General features: G+C 38.2%; 1 protein-coding gene across 1 annotated transcript; it reads left to right on the top strand.

Annotated features, from left to right (window-relative positions):
* The first annotated feature begins 14,441 nt into the window (after positions 1-14,441).
* LOC104249821 (protein CHLORORESPIRATORY REDUCTION 6, chloroplastic) lies at positions 14,442-17,572 on the top strand. The gene is made up of 4 exons (XM_009806316.2): positions 14,442-14,742; positions 15,482-15,613; positions 16,323-16,531; positions 17,149-17,572. The coding sequence occupies exons 1-4, from the start codon at positions 14,502-14,504 to the stop codon at positions 17,353-17,355; spliced, it is 789 nt and encodes a 262-aa protein (XP_009804618.1). The 5' UTR covers positions 14,442-14,501; the 3' UTR covers positions 17,356-17,572.
* Positions 17,573-18,818: the final 1,246 nt, after the last annotated feature.

Raw genomic sequence — 18,818 nt, 5'->3', positions numbered from 1 at the left:
ATCTCCAACAAAACCGAATAGCACCTGTTTGAAACAAATTACTCCTTCAAGCTTGAGGCTCAAGCTTCAACAATTGCTGTTAATAGAGTATTTCAAATGATCTTCCAACTTAGAATGAGGAAAAAAATAGCGCGTGAATGGAGGTTGAGTGAGGGGATGTGTTTTTCTATTTTTATTTTGATTTATTTTATTATTTATTGCTTTGGACCAATTCGTAGTTCTCAAAACTTTGGAGCTAGTTTTTAGCAATACTTAATGGGAATTAGATTAATTATCACTAGTTCTAAAAGGGGTATATATATTGAAAAATTAAAACTTGAGGTCGAAATCATCAATTGAGTCTTGATCAAAGTTCTTTTACCTAGAGTTTCCTGGTTAGTGAAGAACTGAGTTTGGGCTGCCTCTTGGGTTGTCTTCGGGTTAGCTTTTATCATGGGTTACAATGGGTTATTTCCAAATCAACCCATAAGAAAAAAAAATCATACACCAATCCATTAAATACTGGGCGGATTAGGTAGGTCACATGAGTTGTGTTGTCCTGTGTAAAAGAGGGAGAAATAAAGTGGGGCTTTGAGCGGAGGAAAAAAGAAGAGACATGAGTGTGCTCCATGTCAAAATTGTATCTTTTAAGGGTTTGGATGAGATTTGATTTATGAGAAACTATAGATTTTATTGTCTATGAAGTGTAACTTGATTAATCCAGCAAAATACTTAAAAGTTGAGCCATATTATGCTAGTTCCGTTTTTTAATTGTCACAGTGTGTTAAAATTTCAATGAAAATATTGGCTTCATACATGAGGAGGGGAGAGAGGAGGTTGTTATAAAAAAGAATATTTACATATATATGCTACATTATGAACCGAATCACCACTATTAGAGAGGTTCTTATTTAGTTTCATATCCTATAAAAAATTACCAAATGTGATACAAAGTAATATATTAGGCTTCAATCTTTCTTATTTTCTCTCCCTCTTCTTCTTTCCCCAAGCTATAAATGTTTATATCTCAATAAACCATGGTCAGGAAATCTAAATTTTATTCGACTTTAAAATTTCAATCATGAACCATGATGTCATTGGACCTTCATATTTTTCTAATTAGCTATGAGCAAAATTTTGTACTATTGGATACTTTTTTTATCCGTTCGAATTAAAAAGCCTTATCGATTAGTTCTTGTGCTATTTGTAATGACTCGGCCGGTCGTTTAGTCATAATTCCCTATTTATTATCTCCTCTATGTTGTATTATGATTATGTGATTTGGCGGGGGTGTTTTGTTTTGGTTTCAAGTGAATTTCAGAGTTAAATGGGAAACATATTCCCTAGGTTGGAGGCTTAAGTTGAACCAGTTGACCGAAGTTTGACTTTTGTTTAGACGACTCCGGAATAGAGTTTTGTCGGTCCCAATAGCTCCATATGGTGATTTTGAACTTAGGGGCATGTCTGGATGTTGATTTGGAGGTCCATAGGGCGCTTAGGCTTGAAAAAGTTAGAAAATTTAAGGATTGGAAGGTTGAGAAGTTTCACTGGGAGTTGACTTTATTGATATTGGGATCCGATTCTAATTTCAGGAGTTGAAATAGATCCATCATGTCATTATGACTTGTGTGCAAATTTAAGGTCAATCGGAGTTGATTTGGTATGATTCGGCATTAGTTTTAGAAGTCGGATGTTCATAGTTTCAATAGGGTTGCATTGGGTAGCGATTCGTTGAATCGATGTTGTTTGGTGTGATTTTTGGCATCGAGTTATGTTTTTGAAACTTGCTGGTATATTCGGATGGGGACCCAAGTCCCCGGGTGTGATTCGAATTGAATCCACAACAATTTTGGACTTTATGTATTGTTGAACCTCTGTTGTGTCTAGTGCGATTTGCACATGCGTATTTTGCGCCATAGGTGCGGCACCGTAGAAGCCGCCTTCGAGCCGCAGAAGCAAATTTGGACTTGCCCAACTGAAACTGCAAGTGCGGTCATTTATCCGCAGAAGCGGGCGTACAGGGCGGAGGGGGGCATCGCAAGAGCTGATTCGAGTGTGCTAGGGAAAGGCCGCAGGAGTGGTCAAATTAAAGCTCCGCAGATGCGAGGTCGCAGAAGGAAGCCACATATCGCAGAAGCATGGGCGCAGGTACATTTGGGTGTCCGCAGAAGCGCATTCTCAGGATGTAAGTTATGGATGTACCTGCGATGGCATTTCCACAGGTGCGGAGTCGCAGAAGCAGTTGTTGGCCCACAAAAGCAAAATCATTGGGCAGAAATAGGGGTCTTCGAGGGTTTGATTTCATTTTTGGACCTAGAGAGCTCGGTTTGTGAAAATATTTCGAGAGTTTTTCAAGGTAATCATTGGGGTAAGAGATTCTAACTCGATTTTGGCTATATTACATGAATCCATTGTTAATTTCATTATTTAATTAGTGATTTGAGTTGTAAATTTGGGAAAATTGTGAAAACTTCTTAGACTAAATATTTGGGGATCTGAAGGCGATTTGAAGTCGGATTTGAGTAATTCTTGTATGGTTGAACTTGTTATCGAATGGGTGTTCGGATTTTATAATTATGGTCGGGTTTTGAGACGCGAGCCCGGGGTTGACTTTTGGAGTTGACTTTTTGTTCCTCTTAAAATATCGTAACTTTATTATTCGGAATAGTTTCCTATAGTTTATATTTATGGTATGAAGTTATTTTGGCTAGATTCGAGCCGTTCGGGGTTGGATAATCGAGGGAAAGGCTTACTAGTGGATTGAGTAGCGTGTTTTGAGATAAGTGTCTTGCCTAACTTTGTGTGGGGGAATTACCCCTTAGGATTGATGTTATTTTGTGTTAATTGTGATGTGTGGAAGCCGTGTATGCAAGATGATGAGTGTGTACAAAGGCTAAATATGATAATTGACCGGTTCCATCTATTGTAAATTCTTTTCATGCCTTTAATTGATTTACAATAATATGTTGTATTCATTATTTTAGTCTATCTTCACATGCTTTACTTGCCTTACCTCTTACTTGTTATTTGCCTTTACATGCCAAGTTGAAATTATTGTTTCCTCTATTCCTTATTTATTATTTAACTCGTTGAATTCGTTACTTCAAATTATTATTCTTGGAATATCTTGTTGTTGAAATTGGTAGGAGTTATAAAGGTCATGAATCACACTAAGGCATAGTTGTTAAGTTGTGAAGTGCTATTCTTGTTGAGTTAGTCACTTGCTATTGTTATTGTTGAGACTCTTGTGCATATTATGGTTGAGCCATGGGTTATTTATTGTGGAAACACCTTATTATTGACTTCTTTGGAAAGTTGTGATATTGGGCACTTGAGGTGTGATTTGTGATAGTGATATTGATATGCATGCGATGGTTTAACGATTGGGGTTGAAACGTATGACGTGAGATAAGATGAGCTTGATACGCATGTTGCTAGTAGGAGAACTACTTGAAGCCCCGCGGTATGATAAGGTGGGCTACAACGCGGGAAGCTATAAAACTAAATGCAAGGCTCCCGCGGTGATATAAGAAATGATTGTGAATTGTTTTGTGATATGAGATTATGAGGCGGTACCTCGGTAGTGATTCTCGATGATACTTTCTGTTACTTCACTTGTGTTTGGTTGCTTTGTTTCCTTGGCATGTCATTCCTTGTTTTCTTCCATGATGCATTATTTGCCTTAGTTCAGTGTAGCTAATCTTTGTATATTTTATTATTGTTTCATTTCCAATGTTATTATTATTACACTAAAGTATACCTATTCAGTTTCTTATTTATTCCAATAGGGCCTTGACCTGACCTCCTCACTACTCTACCGAGGTTAGGTTTGGCACTTACTAGGTACATTTGTAGTGTACTCATGCTACACTTCTATACATCTTTTACTGCATATCCATGTACCTCCTACCAGCCCAGGTACTAGTGAGACGAGCTTAGCTTCGGAGACTTTCAGGTATACCTGTCGGCGTCCGTAGGCCTCGAAGTCATCCTCTATCTAGTCTACTTCATTTTCTATCCCTTTTATAGACACTGTTGTATAGGGATGATCAGTACTTACTCGCAGAGCTTGTGACTTGTTATCACCAGATTGGGAAGTTTGTTTATGCTGAGTTGTGAAGTTTCCTTTATGATAGTTGTTGAGTATTTGAGATTTTTATCGTTATTTCAGTTATATTCTGCATGTATGTTAGGCTTACATTCTTAGAGACTAGGTGTCATTACGACATCCTACAGAGGAAAATTGGGTCCCTGACAAGTTGGTATTGGAGCTCTAGGTTCATAGGTGTTATGAGACACAAGCAGGTTTCATAGAGTCTCGCGGATCGGTACGGAGATGTATCTACTTATCTTCAGGAGGATATGGAACTATTAGGAAAAGCTTCACTTCTTTGATTCCTTATTGTGCGAATTTGTTGACTTCGAAATTCTAAATCTCTATCTTTCTATTCTCTCACAGATGGTGAGGACACGCACAACTGGATTTGATGATCAAACACTTCACCCTTTGCTAGAACCGCGAGAGGCGGGCAAAGGCCGAGGACGAGCACGTGGTGCAGCCAGAGCACCTTCCTGAGCTGTGATAGAGGAGCCAGGGGTAGCTCCAGTTGTGGGGAAAAGACCTGAGATGCTTGTTACTAACCCTGCAATTCAGGAAACCTTTGCCCAGAATTTTTAGTATGTTTGGCACTCTAGCGCAAGTGGGGTTGATTCTACTTACTCCTGCCGCATCTTAGGCTGGGGGAGGAATACAGACTCTCCCCTCCCGTACCCTGGAGAAGCGAGTCCAGTTGACCAAGTCCCAAAGGTCATACCAGTGTGGCCGGTTCAGCCCGAGGTAAGGGCAACAATATCTGAGGGGGAGCAACTCAAGTTCGAGAGGTACCAGAAGTACCACCCCTACTTTCATTGGCATAGCTTCAGAGGATGCACATGGCTTTCTTGAGGAGTGCCACCGTATTCTCCGTACTATGGGTATTGTGGAATCGAGTGGGGTTGCTTTCACTACGTTCCAGCTTAAGGGAGTGGCTTACCAGTGGTGGCGAGCGTACAAGTTGGGTATCCCGGTCGAGGAACCTTCATTCACATGGGCTCCATTCTCAGAGATGTTCATAAGAGTGTTTGTTCCTTAGAGCCTTCGGGATGCATGGCGCCTAAAGTTTTAGCACTTGCGCCAGGGTGCTATGATCGTGTTGGAGTATGTTGTCAAGTTCAGCGAGTTGTCTAGACATGCACTAGCCCTAGTCTCCACAGTCAGAGAGCGAGTCCGTCAATTTATCAAGGGTCTCAACCATGGTATTAGACTCAGCATGCCTTGAGAGTTAGAGATTGATTCCCCATACTAGTAGGTGGTGGAGATCGCTCAAATATTAGAGGGTATGTGGGGCCGAGAGAGAGGACAGGGAGGCCAATAGGCCTCGAGATTCTGGCACATATAGTGGTGTACGTGCCCCAGTTGCAGCCCATCATGGTAAAGGCTACCCATCATGGTAAAGGCTATATGAGTCGTCCCATTCATTCAGCACTTCCAGCTTCCAGTGGTATTCCGGCTACTACTAGGTCTCAGGTTTGCCATTATGCATCGCCACTGTCTAGTACACCTCCTATACGGGGTGTTTTCAGTGGTCAGTCTAGTTAACCAGGCCCGAGCTAGTTTCAGCAACCCATCTTCCCAGAGCTTGTTTTGAGTGTGGTGATATTTGTCATATGGTGCGGGACTGTCCCAGACTCCGGAGGGGTACACCTCTACAAACTACTTAGGCTCAACGTATTCCACAAGGGCCCCAAACATATCAAGTCATGGTTACTGCATCAGTTGCCACTCCACCATCACAACCAGCTAGAAATGGAGGTCGGGTGGGGAGGGGTTACCCTAGAGGGCGAGGTTATGCTAGATGTTATGCTCTAACAACTAGGATGGAGGCGATTTCATCAGACTCAGTCATCACAGGTATTATTCATGTTTGTCATAGAGATGCATCAGTCTTATTTGATCCAGGCTCCACTTATGTGACGACCCGGCCGGTCGTCTTAAGAATTAACTCCCTAATCCCCTATTAACTTCTTTTCCCAAGTTTATTTCTGCTAATGTGATTTGCCGGGATGTTCGGTTTTGAGTTTCGGGGAGTTTTGGGACACTTAGCCCCTAAATGAGAGCTTAAGTGTTGGAAAGTTGACCGTAGTCGGATCAGTGTGAAGACGGCCTCAAAATGGAAATCTGGTGGTTCTGTTAGCTCTACTGGGTGACTTTGGGGTTAGGAGCGTGTTCGGATTGTGTTTTGGAGGTCCGTAGCTAATTTAGGCTTGAAACTCCGAAGGTTGAATTTTTGAAGTTTCCGGTTTGATAGCGAGATTTTGATTCGTGGGTCGGATTGGAATTCCAAGAGTTTCAGTAGTTCCGTTGTGTCATTTGGGACGTGTGTGTAAAATTTCAAGTCATTCGGACGAGGTTTGATAGACTTTTTGATCGAAAGCGTATTTTGAGGAAAATTGGAGTTCTTAGGCTCAAATCCTTGATTAATTCGAGGTTTCGATGTTGTTTTAGGTGTTTTAAGGATTGGTACAAGTTTGAATGAGGTATTAGGTGATGTTTGTGCTTTTGGTTGAGGTCCCGGGGGCCTCGAGGTGATTTCGGATGGTTGACGGGAAGTTTGAGAAATTGTTGCAGCTGCTGTATTTTTGCTGCTTCTGGTATTTTTGCATATGTGGTTTGGGGACCGCAGATGCGGCGCCGCAGAAGCGGCTAAGAGGCCGCAGAAGAGGATTTTGGTCCTTTCTTCAGGAACTACAAAAGCGGTAGAATTACCGCAGAAGCGGTACCACATCTGTGGATTTAGAGTCGCAGATGTGGAAGTTGGCTTGTTAAGTGAAAGTCACAAATGCGACTTGTGTTCCGCAGAAGCGGGACCGCAGATGCGGTCCCAGGGCCACAAATGCGGAAATCGCTGGGCAGAATATATAAATAGTTGCCTTCGCGAATTTGAGGGATTATTTCACCATTTTCATCCGGGTTTGAAGCTTTTGAGAGAGATTTTTGAGGAAAAAAAGGGGAATCACTTGGAGGTAATATCCTTGACTTCATATCTTGTTTTTATGTGATTAAATACCTAATTAGTGGTAAAACTTTTGGGAAAATGGGTAATTAGGGCTTGAGTTTAAGAGGCCTTTAATTGAGGATTTGAGGGGCCATTTGGACTCCAATTTTAGTGTTCTTATTATGTATAGACTCGTGAGAGTACGAGGTTTCTGAAAATATAAATTTCACCTAATTCTGAGATGTGGGCCTGAGGGGCGTTTTGGTCATTTTACATAATTTCGCGTATTAGCTTAGACTTTAATTGTAGAATCAATTACTTGAAGTGTTATTTACATTATTCAATTGAATTGAATAGATTTGGGCCATTTGGAGTCTAGTACTCGTGGCAAAAGCGTGGTTTCGGGTTGACTTTGAGCCAGTTCGAGGTAAATGGCTTGTCTAACCTTGTGTGAGGGACCTTCCCCTTAGGATATGATATATTTGGTAATTGAAATGCCTTATACGTGAGGTGGCGAGTGCATACTTGAGCTAATTGTTGAAAATTCAGTTTTACTTTAAGTATTTCAATTGAGTTCCTTTTTCGTGCTTTACTCTACTTGCGAATTTAGCCTGTTGTAGTTTAGAAAAGCATGTTTAGTTGATTTAATTGCCTATTTGCTTAAACTGCCTTAATTGCATTACGTAAAGCATGTTAGGCTAGAATTAACTGTTTTCTTAGTACGAAATTTTGCATTTAATTGAGTATTCTTGTATTGCTTCTATGTGTTTTAATTTAGGACTGCGGGACGACATCCCGGGAGATTCCCTGTACGTATTTATGATCTGGACTGAGGTGGGGGATACCAAGAGATCCTTGGCACGCATATTGAGGATACCAAGAGATCCTCGGTATACCAAGAGATCCCCATCATATATTGAGGATACCAAGAGATCCTCGGGATACCAAGAGATCTCTAGCATATATTGAGGATACCAAGGGATCCTCGAGATACCAAGAGATCCCTAGCATATATTGAGGATACCGAGAGATCCTCGGGATACTAAGAGATCCCTAGCATATATTGAGAATACCGAGAGATCCTCGGAATACCAAGAGATCCCTAGCATATACTGAGGATACCGAGAGATCCTCGGGATACCAAGAGATCCTTGGCATATATTAAGGGTACTAAGAGATCCTCGGGATACTATGAGATCCCCGGTTATTTCCTTGTGGTTTGCCTTCATCTCTGTTTCCGTTATTGTACTCTTATTATCATGTGTATATTCTTACTGTAGATTTTTAATTGTACTACTTATCTTATCCTGTCATCTTTATATTTATTTAATCTCAGTAGGGCCCTGACCTTCCTCATCACTACCCAACCGAGGTTAGGCTTGGCACTTACTGAGTACCGTTGTGGTGTACTCATGCCTCTTCTATGCATGTTTTTTATGTGCAGATCCAGGTACTTCTACTCAGGCCTACCATCCTTGAGGGAGGCGACTGCTTAGAGACTTCGTGGTACATCTGCCACATCCGCAGACTGAGAAGTCCCTTTCTATTCCTGCTTTTGGTATTTAGCCCTTCTGTACTTTCTATTTTTGTTAGACAAAAAATCCAGAGTTAGAGCTATGTATTATTTCCTTTCTTTAGCTTGTGATTCGTAGGTTGCCGGGTCTTGGATTTGGATATCGGTTTTGAGATTTATATATGGTGTATGCCAAGTGGAACATTTAAACACTGTTATTGCCTTATTTCTATTTTTTTAAATTGTTTACTTCTGCAAGTTTTGGTTATCTTCTGCAATTTAGGCTTACCTAGTCGTAGAGACTAGGTGTTGTCACGATGGTTTACGGAGGGCGAACCACGGTCATGACAACTTATTCATATGTATCATCTTACTTTTTCTATATTTGGGTATATCCTGTGATTCTTTGAGTTCTCCTCTCTATGTGTCCATGTTTGTGGGAGATTTCATTGTTGTTGACCATGCGTATCGGTTGTGTTTAGTTGTTCTTGGTGGTTCTGAGACCAGGGTTGACCTATTGTTGCTCAGTATGGTAGACTTTGATGTTATTTTGGGCATAGACTGGTTGTCTCCCTATCATGTTATTCTTGATTGCCACGCCAAGACGGTGACGTTGGCTATGCCAGGTTTGTCGCGGTTGGAGTGGAGGGTACTTTGGATTATATTCCTAGCAGGGTAGTGTCTTTCCTTAAGGCACAACGGATGGTTGGGAATGGGTGTAAGGCATATCTAGCCTTTGTGAGAGATGTCAGTATTGATACTCCTACCGTTGAGTCAATTCTGGTAGTGAGGGACTATTCAGTTGTATTTTCGGCAGAACTTCGGAGCATGCCTCCCGATAGAGATATCGATTTTGGTATTGATTTATTGCCAGGAACTCAACCCATTTCTATTCCAGTATATCATATGGCCCCAGTGGAGTTGAAGAAGTTAAAGGACAAGTTGCAAGAGCTGTTTGATAAGGGCTTCATTCGGCCTAGTGTGTCACCTTGAGGTGCTCCGGTCTTGTTTGTGAACGATGGTCCTATGAGCATGTGTATTGATTATCGGTAGTTGAACAAGGTTATAGTGAAGAACAAGTATTTATTTCCATGCATCGATGACCTATTTGATCAACCACAAGGTGTTAGAGTGTTCTTAAAGATTGATTTGCGGTCAGGCTATCATCAACTAAAGATTCGGGATCCAGATATTTCGAAGACTACCTTCAGGACTCGATATGGTCATTACGAGTTCCTTGTGATGTCATTTGGGCTGACCAATGCCCTAACAACATTCATGCACTTGATGAACAGTGTATTCCATCCCTATCTTAACTCATTCGTCATTGTGTTTATTAACAACATCTTGGTGTACTCCCGGAGCTGGGAGGATCATGAGCAACACCTAAGGATTGTGCTTCAGACTTTGAGAGAAAAGAAGGTGTATGCAAAATTTTCAAAGTGTGAATTTTGGCTTGATTCAATGGCGATTTTGGGTCATGCACTGTCGAGTGAGGGGATCAAGGTAGATTTGAAAAAGATTGAAGTAGTGCAAAGTTAGCCCAGGCCGTCTTCAACTACTGAGATCTAGAGTTTTCTTGGTTTGGCAGGGTATTACCATCGATTTGTAGAGGGTTTCTCATCTATTACTGCACCTATGACCAGATTAACCCAGAAGGGTGCTCCGTTTAGATGGACCGTGGAGTGTAAGGAGAGCTTTCAAAAGCTCAAGACTTCTTTAACTTCATCCCCAGTATTGGTATTGCCTATGGGTTCGGTGTCTTACACTGTGTATTGTGATACGTCGCATGTTGGCCTTGGTGTGGTGTTGGTGCAAGATGACAGGTTGATTTCCTACACGTCTAGATAGCTAAAGGTGCATGAGAAGAATTATCATGTCCATGACCTTGAGTTAGGAGCTATTGTTCATGCCTTGAAGATTTGGCGGTACTCTTTGTACGATGTCCCTCATGAGGTATATACCGACCACCAGAGTCTTCAGCATCTATTCAAACAAAATTATCTTAACTTGTGGAAGCAGAGATGGTTAGAGTTGCATAAGGACTATGATATCACTATTCTATATCATCCCGGGAAGGCCAGTGTGGTGGCTCATGCCTTGAGTAGAAAGGCGGAGAGTTTTGGCAGTTTAGGCTATCTACCGGAAGCGAATAGGCCATTAGCATTGGATGTTTAGGCCTCGACCAACTAGTTTGTTTGATTGGATATTTTAGAGTCGAGTCGAGTTTTGGCTTATGTGGTTTCTCGGTCATATCTATATGATCGTATCAGAGAACATCAGTATGACGACCCCTATTTCCTTATCCTCAAGGACACGGTTGAGCACGACGATGCCAAGGAGGTTACTATTGGGGATGGTGTTATGAATTCAGGGCTGGCTATGTGGTCCCAAAGTAGATGGTTTATGTGAGTTGATTCTTCAGGAGACCTACAGTTCGTGGTACTATATTCATCCGGGTATCGCCAAGATATATCAGGACTTGAGGCAGCACTATTGGTGGAGGAGAATGAAGAAAGACATGGTGGAGTATGTAGCTTGGTGCCTAAATTGTCAGCAAGTGAAGTATGAGCATCAGCGGCTAGGTGGGTTGCTTCAGAGGATTAAGATTCCCGAGTGGAAATGGGAGCGAGTTACCATAGATTTTGTTGTTAGGATCCCACGGACTCAAAAGAAGTTCGATGTAGTATGGGTGATTGTGGATAGGTTGACCAAGTCGGCTCATTTCATTCTAGTGGTGACTACTTATTTTTCAGAGCAGCTGGCTCAGGTCTATATCCGCGAGATTGCCCGACTTCATGGCGTGCCGGTATCGATCATCTCTGACCGGGGTACATAGTTTACGTTGCAATTCTAGAAGGCCGTACAACATGAGTTGGTCACATGGGTTGAGTTAAGTACAACAATACACCCTCAGACGGAAGGATAGTCCGAGCACACTATTTAGATTTTGGAGGATACGCATCGTGTATGTGTTATGGAGTTCGAGAGTTCTTAGGATCAGTTCTTGTCACTTGCGAAGTTTGACTACAACAATAGCTACCAATCGAGCATTCAAATGGCTCCGTATGAGGTCTTATATGAGAGGCTGTTTCGGTCTCAGATAGGTTGGTTTGAGCCGGGTGAGGCGAGGCTATTCGATACTGACTTGGTTCAGGATGCTTTGGAAAAGGTTAAATTGATTCAAGATCGGCTTCGTACAGCCCAATCTAGATAGAAGAGTTTGATCGGAAGGTTCGCAATGTTGTATTCATGATTGGGGAGCGTATCATGCTCCGGGTTTCGCCCATGAAGGGTGTTATGAGGTTTGGGAAGAAAGGCAAGTTGAGCCCTAGATATATCAGACATTTTCAGATTCTCGAGATGATTGGTGAGATGGCCTACAAGCTTACATTTCCACCTAAGTTGCAGTTCATCCAGTATTCCATATTTCTATGCTCCGGAAGTATCACATTTGATCTAGCTCATGTGTTGGATTTCAGCTCAGTCCAGTTGGACAAGGATTTGTCTTATGTTGAGGAGTCGGTGGCCATTTTGGATAGGTAGATCAGAAAGTTGAGGTCGAAGAGCATTGCTTCAGTGAAGGTTCAATGGAGAGGTCAACCAGTCTAGGAGGCGACTTGGGAGATCAAGACGTAGCCGTTATCCTCGTCTTTTCACCACTTTAGGTATGTTTGTATACTCGTTCTAGGACGAATGTTTGTTTTAAGAGGGGGAGGATGTAACAATTTGGTGGGTCATTTTGAGTATTTTAGCCATGATCCCCTATTTATTGCCTCCTCTATGTTGTGTTACGGCTATGTGATTTAGCGGGGGTGTTTGGTTTTGGTTTTGAGTGAATTTCAGAGTTAAATGGGACACATAGTCCCTAAGTTGGAGGCTTAAGTTGAACGAGTTGACCATATTTTGACTTTTGTGTAGACAACTCCGGAATAGAGTTTTGTTGGTCCCAGTAGCTCCGTATGGTAATTTTGGACTTAGGAGCGTGTCCGGATGTTGATTTGGAGGTCCGTAGGTTGTTTAGGCTTGAATTGGCGAAAGTTAGAAAATTGAAGGATTGGAAGGTTGAGAAGTTTTATTGGGAGTTGACTTTATTGATATTAGGGTCGGATTCTGATTCCGAAAGTTGGAATAGGTCTGTCAAGACTCTTGTGCATATTGTAGTTGAGCCATGGGCTATTTATTGTGGAAACACCCTTATTATTGACTTCTTTGGAAAGTTGTAATATTGGGCACTTGAGGTGCGATTTGTGATACATTGTGATATTGATACGCATGTGGGGGTATCGAAATTGGGGTTGAAACGCATGCGGTGAGATAAGGTGAGCTTGATACGCATGTTGCTAGTAGGAAAACTACTTGAAGCCCCGCGGTGTGATAAGGTAGGCTAAAACACATGAAGCTATTTCGGAAAAAATAATTTTCAAAACTAAATGCAAGTCTCCCGCTGTGATATAAAGAAAGATTGTGAATTTTTTGTGATATGAGATTACGAGGTGGTACCTTGGTAGTGATTCTCGTTGATACTTTCTGTTACTTCACTTGTGTTTGGTTGCTTTGTTTCCTTGGCATGTCATTCCTTGTTTTTTTCCTTGATGCATTATTTGCCTTAGTTTAGTGTAGCTAATCTTGGTATATTTTCTTATTGTTTCATTTTCATTGTTATTATTATTACACTGTTGTATACCTGTTCATTTTTTTATTTATTCTAGTAGGGCCTTGACTTGATCTCGTCACTACTCTACTGAGGTTAGGCTTGGCACTTACTATGTACCGATATGGTGTACTCATACTATGCTTCTGTATATCTTTTTGAGCAGATTTAGGTACCTCCTACCAGTCTAGGCACTGGTGAGACGAGCTCAGCTTCAGAGACTTCAAAGTATACCTGTCGGCGTCCGCAGGCCTCGAAGTCACCTTCTATCTAGTCTACTTCATTTTTCTTTCCCTTTCATAGATACTCATGTATAGGGATGATCAGTACTTACTCGTAGAGCTTGTAATTTGTTATCACCAGATTTTGGGAAGTTTGTTTATGCTGAGTTACGAAGTTTCCTTTATAATAGTTGTTGAGTATTCGAGAGTTTTATTGTTATTTTAGTTATATTATGCATGTATGTTAGTCTTACCTAGTCTTAGAGACTAGGAGCCATCACGACATCCTACGAAGGGAAATTGGGATCGATCTTTCCAGTAAATATTGCGTGTTTCAATTATAAAGCTTAAACTCATTATTTAAGAGCTTAAAACCTATTTAACTGCATTACAAATCTGACTAAACAAAGTCATGTGATTAGTTATGACCTTAAGATCCATTGACAGTCATTAAAAAGTTTCAAAACTTTGAATTTGAAAATCGAATTTCGTAAAGTTATTTTTTATTTGAATTGGGTGTTGTTACAAATAATTGAGAATATCTTTCGAAGTCCTATCTCAATTTTTGAGGAGTTTGGTAAAAATTCAAGGTAGTTTGTTAGAATTTTAATTGAAAGTCAAAGAGAAAGTCATAAATAGATTATATGCAAATTGTACGAGAGTGTGCAAACGTCATACAAAATACAAATAACTTATATATTTGTATGCAAGTTATAAATAAGTTGTATTTGTGTTGACCGGATTTTGTACAACAAAAAATTATATACAAGTTGTATATTGTAGCTTTTGCCCGTATTCTATACCACAAAAAGTTATAAATAAATTATAGTTTTTGATGAATTTTGTATATATTTTCTATAAAAAAAAAACTCCAGCTACTTTTTGTAAATAAAAAACTTAACTAAACCAGGTAAAGATTATCCTAATCTCGTATCTATAGGAGAAAAGTCAATATTTCCAGCACAATTATGCATTTTGAAAAGAACACTTCAAATACTCGGCTAGTATGGATATAAGCAATTTTAAACACAAGGCCAGAATAAAAAGGTGATAAGCTAAATAACAAAAACTATTTTAACTGTCAAAAAAATCACAAGAATATGAGTCATTCTTCTTTATCCATGGCTTCCACAAAACCATTACACACACTTTCTTCTCCACTCAAACAAACAATTCCTTCTTTTGTTCCTTTGATTTCCTATAAACCCAATTCAGATTTTTCAATTTCTTTCACTTCTTCTTCACAGGTAAATCAACAATCCCAGCTGAGACAAGTTGCTGCTTCTGTAGCATTCAATCCTTCTGGGAATTTTGACCTCTCCCTTTATGATGAGCAAGAAAGTAAGCACGATAATTACTTCATTCATATATCCCAATTTTATTCATTTAATATTATTTTAGCATTATTGAAATAATAGATGTCCTTTATAGTCTATCTCTTAGGTTAGTTTGGTTTGAAAACAAGTTATACTGTAATTAGTTATGCTGAGATTAGTTATACTGAAATAAGTTATTCTGATATTACTTCTTATTGATTGTTTGGTACGCTATATTTATCCTGAAAAATTAGTTATGCTGAGGTTAATTATACCAAAATTAGTCATGCTAAAATTAGTATTATTTTTGAGTATTATTTTTCGGTATGTTGTATTAATCTTGAAAAATTAGTTATCCGATATTGTTTCTTATTGATTATTTGGTATATTGTATTAATCCTTTGATTGTCAACTACTTTATTCTAGAATAACTTATCTGCATTACTATTTCACCTTCTGAAAGGTATAAGTTAATCCGGACGAAACTCTTATCCATGATTGCTTTTACTTTATTTATCATACCAAACAACCCCTTAGTATTTCGTCATGTTTTCATGTTCCAATCGAGCATTGTCTATTATGATTATTATTCTAAAAGGATAAGATAACTCATAATAAGCGAATTTCTAGGTTCAATTCCTACTGAATGCTCGATAATACAACAACCTTATTATCCTGCTTTATTTTTTCCCCTGTTGGAAAATCTTACTTGAGAAATAATTTGGCTTTTTTCATTAACTTACAAATGTAATTTTGATTAACAGATACAGAAGTAGCACCTCCACCAATGCCCCCAACAGAAGGTAGATACGAAGTTGTTATAGATAATGACATTATTCAACGTCTTGATTTATCCCCATTTCAAAATGCAACTGGATTATCATCACCCTTATCTGGTATGTATCACACTAATTAATCATATGGTTAATTTGGCTATATTATCTTTATTTCTTTATTTAAGCGGGTAATTAATGATTATGTGTTTTCTTGGGATTGTGAGGGTAAAATTAAAAAAATTAATGCCTTCTCGACTTTTCAATGCATTTCATCCGTGTAAGTTTATCTGTCCACTATTGACTTGACACGCCCCTTAAGAAATGACAAATAATGTGGTAATTTTACTATATTACTCCTATTTATTATTATTATTGAAAAACTAACTTTGACTATTATAAATATTGGAAAATATTAAGGGTAAAATAGGTATAAAATGGTCAATTATCTATTGGTTTTCCGGACAGGACAAGGGTAAAATTAAAAAAATTAATGTGTTCTCGACTTTTTAAAGTAGCAATTTTTTTTTTATATTTAAAGTGACAAATAGAAAGAATAGGAGAAAATATATGTTAGAACAAAAGAGTAATTAAAAACTTAATAATTTTTTTAAATAGATTCCTTCTTTTTCATCTTTTCCAATAGAATCATAAAATATATAAAACAGTCCAGTGCACAAAGCATCACGCGTGTGATGCAGGAAACCTACCCTAATACAAACATTAATGACTGCTTTTACAGCTCGAACCCATAACCTATAAGTCGTAATCTTGTTCCAATTTTGGATTACGACAGTGTTATGATGCTAATAATGTTGCAAAATTGTAATAGCCAAGCCAAAGGAGTTTCTGGAAAGGACAATTGGTTTTACAATCAATTACAAAAGAGAAGATAAATATGATCCAAGGGAATTATCAGAATTTCCAGATATACGACTATGGTTCATTCGGCTAGATGCTACTTATCCATGGCTGCCAGTTTTATTGGATTGGAGAGCTGGAGAACTTGCACGTTATGCAGCAATGTTGGTACCCCATCAGGTATAAACTTCTTGAATTATATTAAATGCAGCCCTTTTCTTTTCGGATTTAACTTATATACATTGATTGTAAAAGACTTTTATATAATTACAATTAGTGTATTTGAACCTTGATAGTGTAATTCTTTTATACAATTAATTTATTTTAGCATATTTTAGCAGATATTTAATTCTTGATTAAATTAAACAATAGGCAGTTCAATATACTAAGCTTGTACTATGGGCGGGTTCTCAAAAATATCAAATCATTAGGACTATTGTATGCTTCTTCTTGTATTTAGGGATCTCTACGCAAATAATTGGCTGAATTCACTGTTTCATTTTCTTAGCCGGTATACATAAATTATATACTGATTATACATTATACATAAATTATACATGAATTATGCACATATTTCACTTCACCAGTTATATTTAGTTTAAACAGTTGAGTGAACGACTATTTAGGTTAATTCTTTTTGTATTTTTGGAAGAGGTGGTTTCAAACAGTGACCTCTTGGTCACATAGCACTAAGCTTTCGTTCAATTAAACTAAAGGCGGCGTTTTCTTTTAATTCATGCTTTTTTATTGACAGTTCTTTTTTTTTTTTTTTTAATATTCAAACTTTTTGTTGGCAGATGAGTATGAAAATGGGGGTAGTATTCAATCCAGAGGCATTGGAGTTGTTTGTGATGAATAAGGTGTTTGTGGTATATTCTTGGTTGAAGCAAAATGAGATTCCAATGCCAAGGCTGAAGACAAAAGATATGGCAAGAATGCTTGGTTTTGGAATTGGGGATGAACTTTTTGACTTGATTGATAAACACCATATTGATACTTCATGAAGTTGAAGAAAGAGGAAAATTAGGCTTCTGCAAAAAAATAATTTTTTTGAATATGTGGAATATCAAAAGCTTATTTTTCTAGTCGTAGCTAGTAGTTGTGGAGGTTTGAGCTTCATATTAAATTTGGTATGGTTCAAATTAATCATATGATGTACATGTTTTACTTAGTTAAAATTGTGTCAAGTTGATATATATTTGAAAAAAAAATTACATTGTATAGCCGCCCTCAAAATAATAGTCGAAAATGTATATATTTTTTGTATATATATATACATTTATCTATGATATATACAAAAAAAAATTATACACTTTTACGGCTAGAAGATATAAACGGCAGTGGGCTAAAAATGATTTTGCCTTTGATATTTCTTTTATCCCTTCAAAGGCGAAAACAAAACAAAATCAAGTCTTCTTCTGGTGGAAAAATTAAGAGTATTAATTTTCTTTTTGACTTTTTAGTTAACATGTTGAGGAAAAAAAGGAGATATTGTTTAGATAAGAAGTTAAAAGCAAGACTATCTTGCTCTTTAATTGAAGTTTCTTTGAAGCAATTCTATCCAATTTTCACCACTTTTCACAATTTAACCTTTTTAACCCTTCTTAATTCCTTTTTTGAGAAAATGACACTGTATAACCTCTGTAAAAATAATAGTCGAAAAAATATATTTTTTTATATATATATTTTATGTTATATACAAAAATTATACATTTTTTCGGCTATCAGATGCAAACACTTTCTGGTGCGGGTTAAAAGTGATAATACCCCTCCTTTTTTTCTCCTTGGGCCTTGAGAAATCAGTTTACTTCAGTTACCTGTAAGTTACAAAGACCCAATTTTACTTTAGAGCCCAACCCAACAGCCCAAACTTTTCTTCTCTGTCCTTTATCTTATTCTTTTTTTATTTATTTTGTGATATTCAAATATATTCACTTGAATTATAATCTAACCCGTCTTCTTGACCCTATTCCTCAACTATAAAATTCACCTAAAATTGAGCTGAGATAAATTTATAAAATAGGTCTACCTAAAGCATTAAATAACCATTTGGACATTTGGGTGGCCATTGAGATGGGCTTTTGCGTGGCCCAAGGGAAGTTATCTAGTCGCCCAAACCAATGGCTACGACTATATTTCTACATCGGCACGTGTAATTTTAAGTATTGAATTTACTTATCAATACCTTTTCGATTCTTTAAAGATCTTTCAAAAATTGGTAATATAAGTCACGAGCATTTAAAGAAGTAACATAATAATAGAACAGTCTGAATAATATGTTAGTGTCTAATACGAGATAAACAATAAATAGAGATAAAATAGCAGAAGGTGACTCCAAGGCACTGTCTCTATTAGCCATGGTCTGAATTTCCACAACCATTAACTATTATATGCTGCTAGCAGTGGTGGCAAAATGGATAATAGAAAATAATTATCCATTCATATTATCTATTAAAAAATAGGATAG

This window comes from Nicotiana sylvestris, chromosome 11, assembly GCF_000393655.2.
Source record: "Nicotiana sylvestris chromosome 11, ASM39365v2, whole genome shotgun sequence".
NCBI classification, from domain to species: Eukaryota; Viridiplantae; Streptophyta; class Magnoliopsida; order Solanales; family Solanaceae; genus Nicotiana; species Nicotiana sylvestris.
This window is presented reverse-complemented; position numbering and strand designations above follow the sequence as displayed.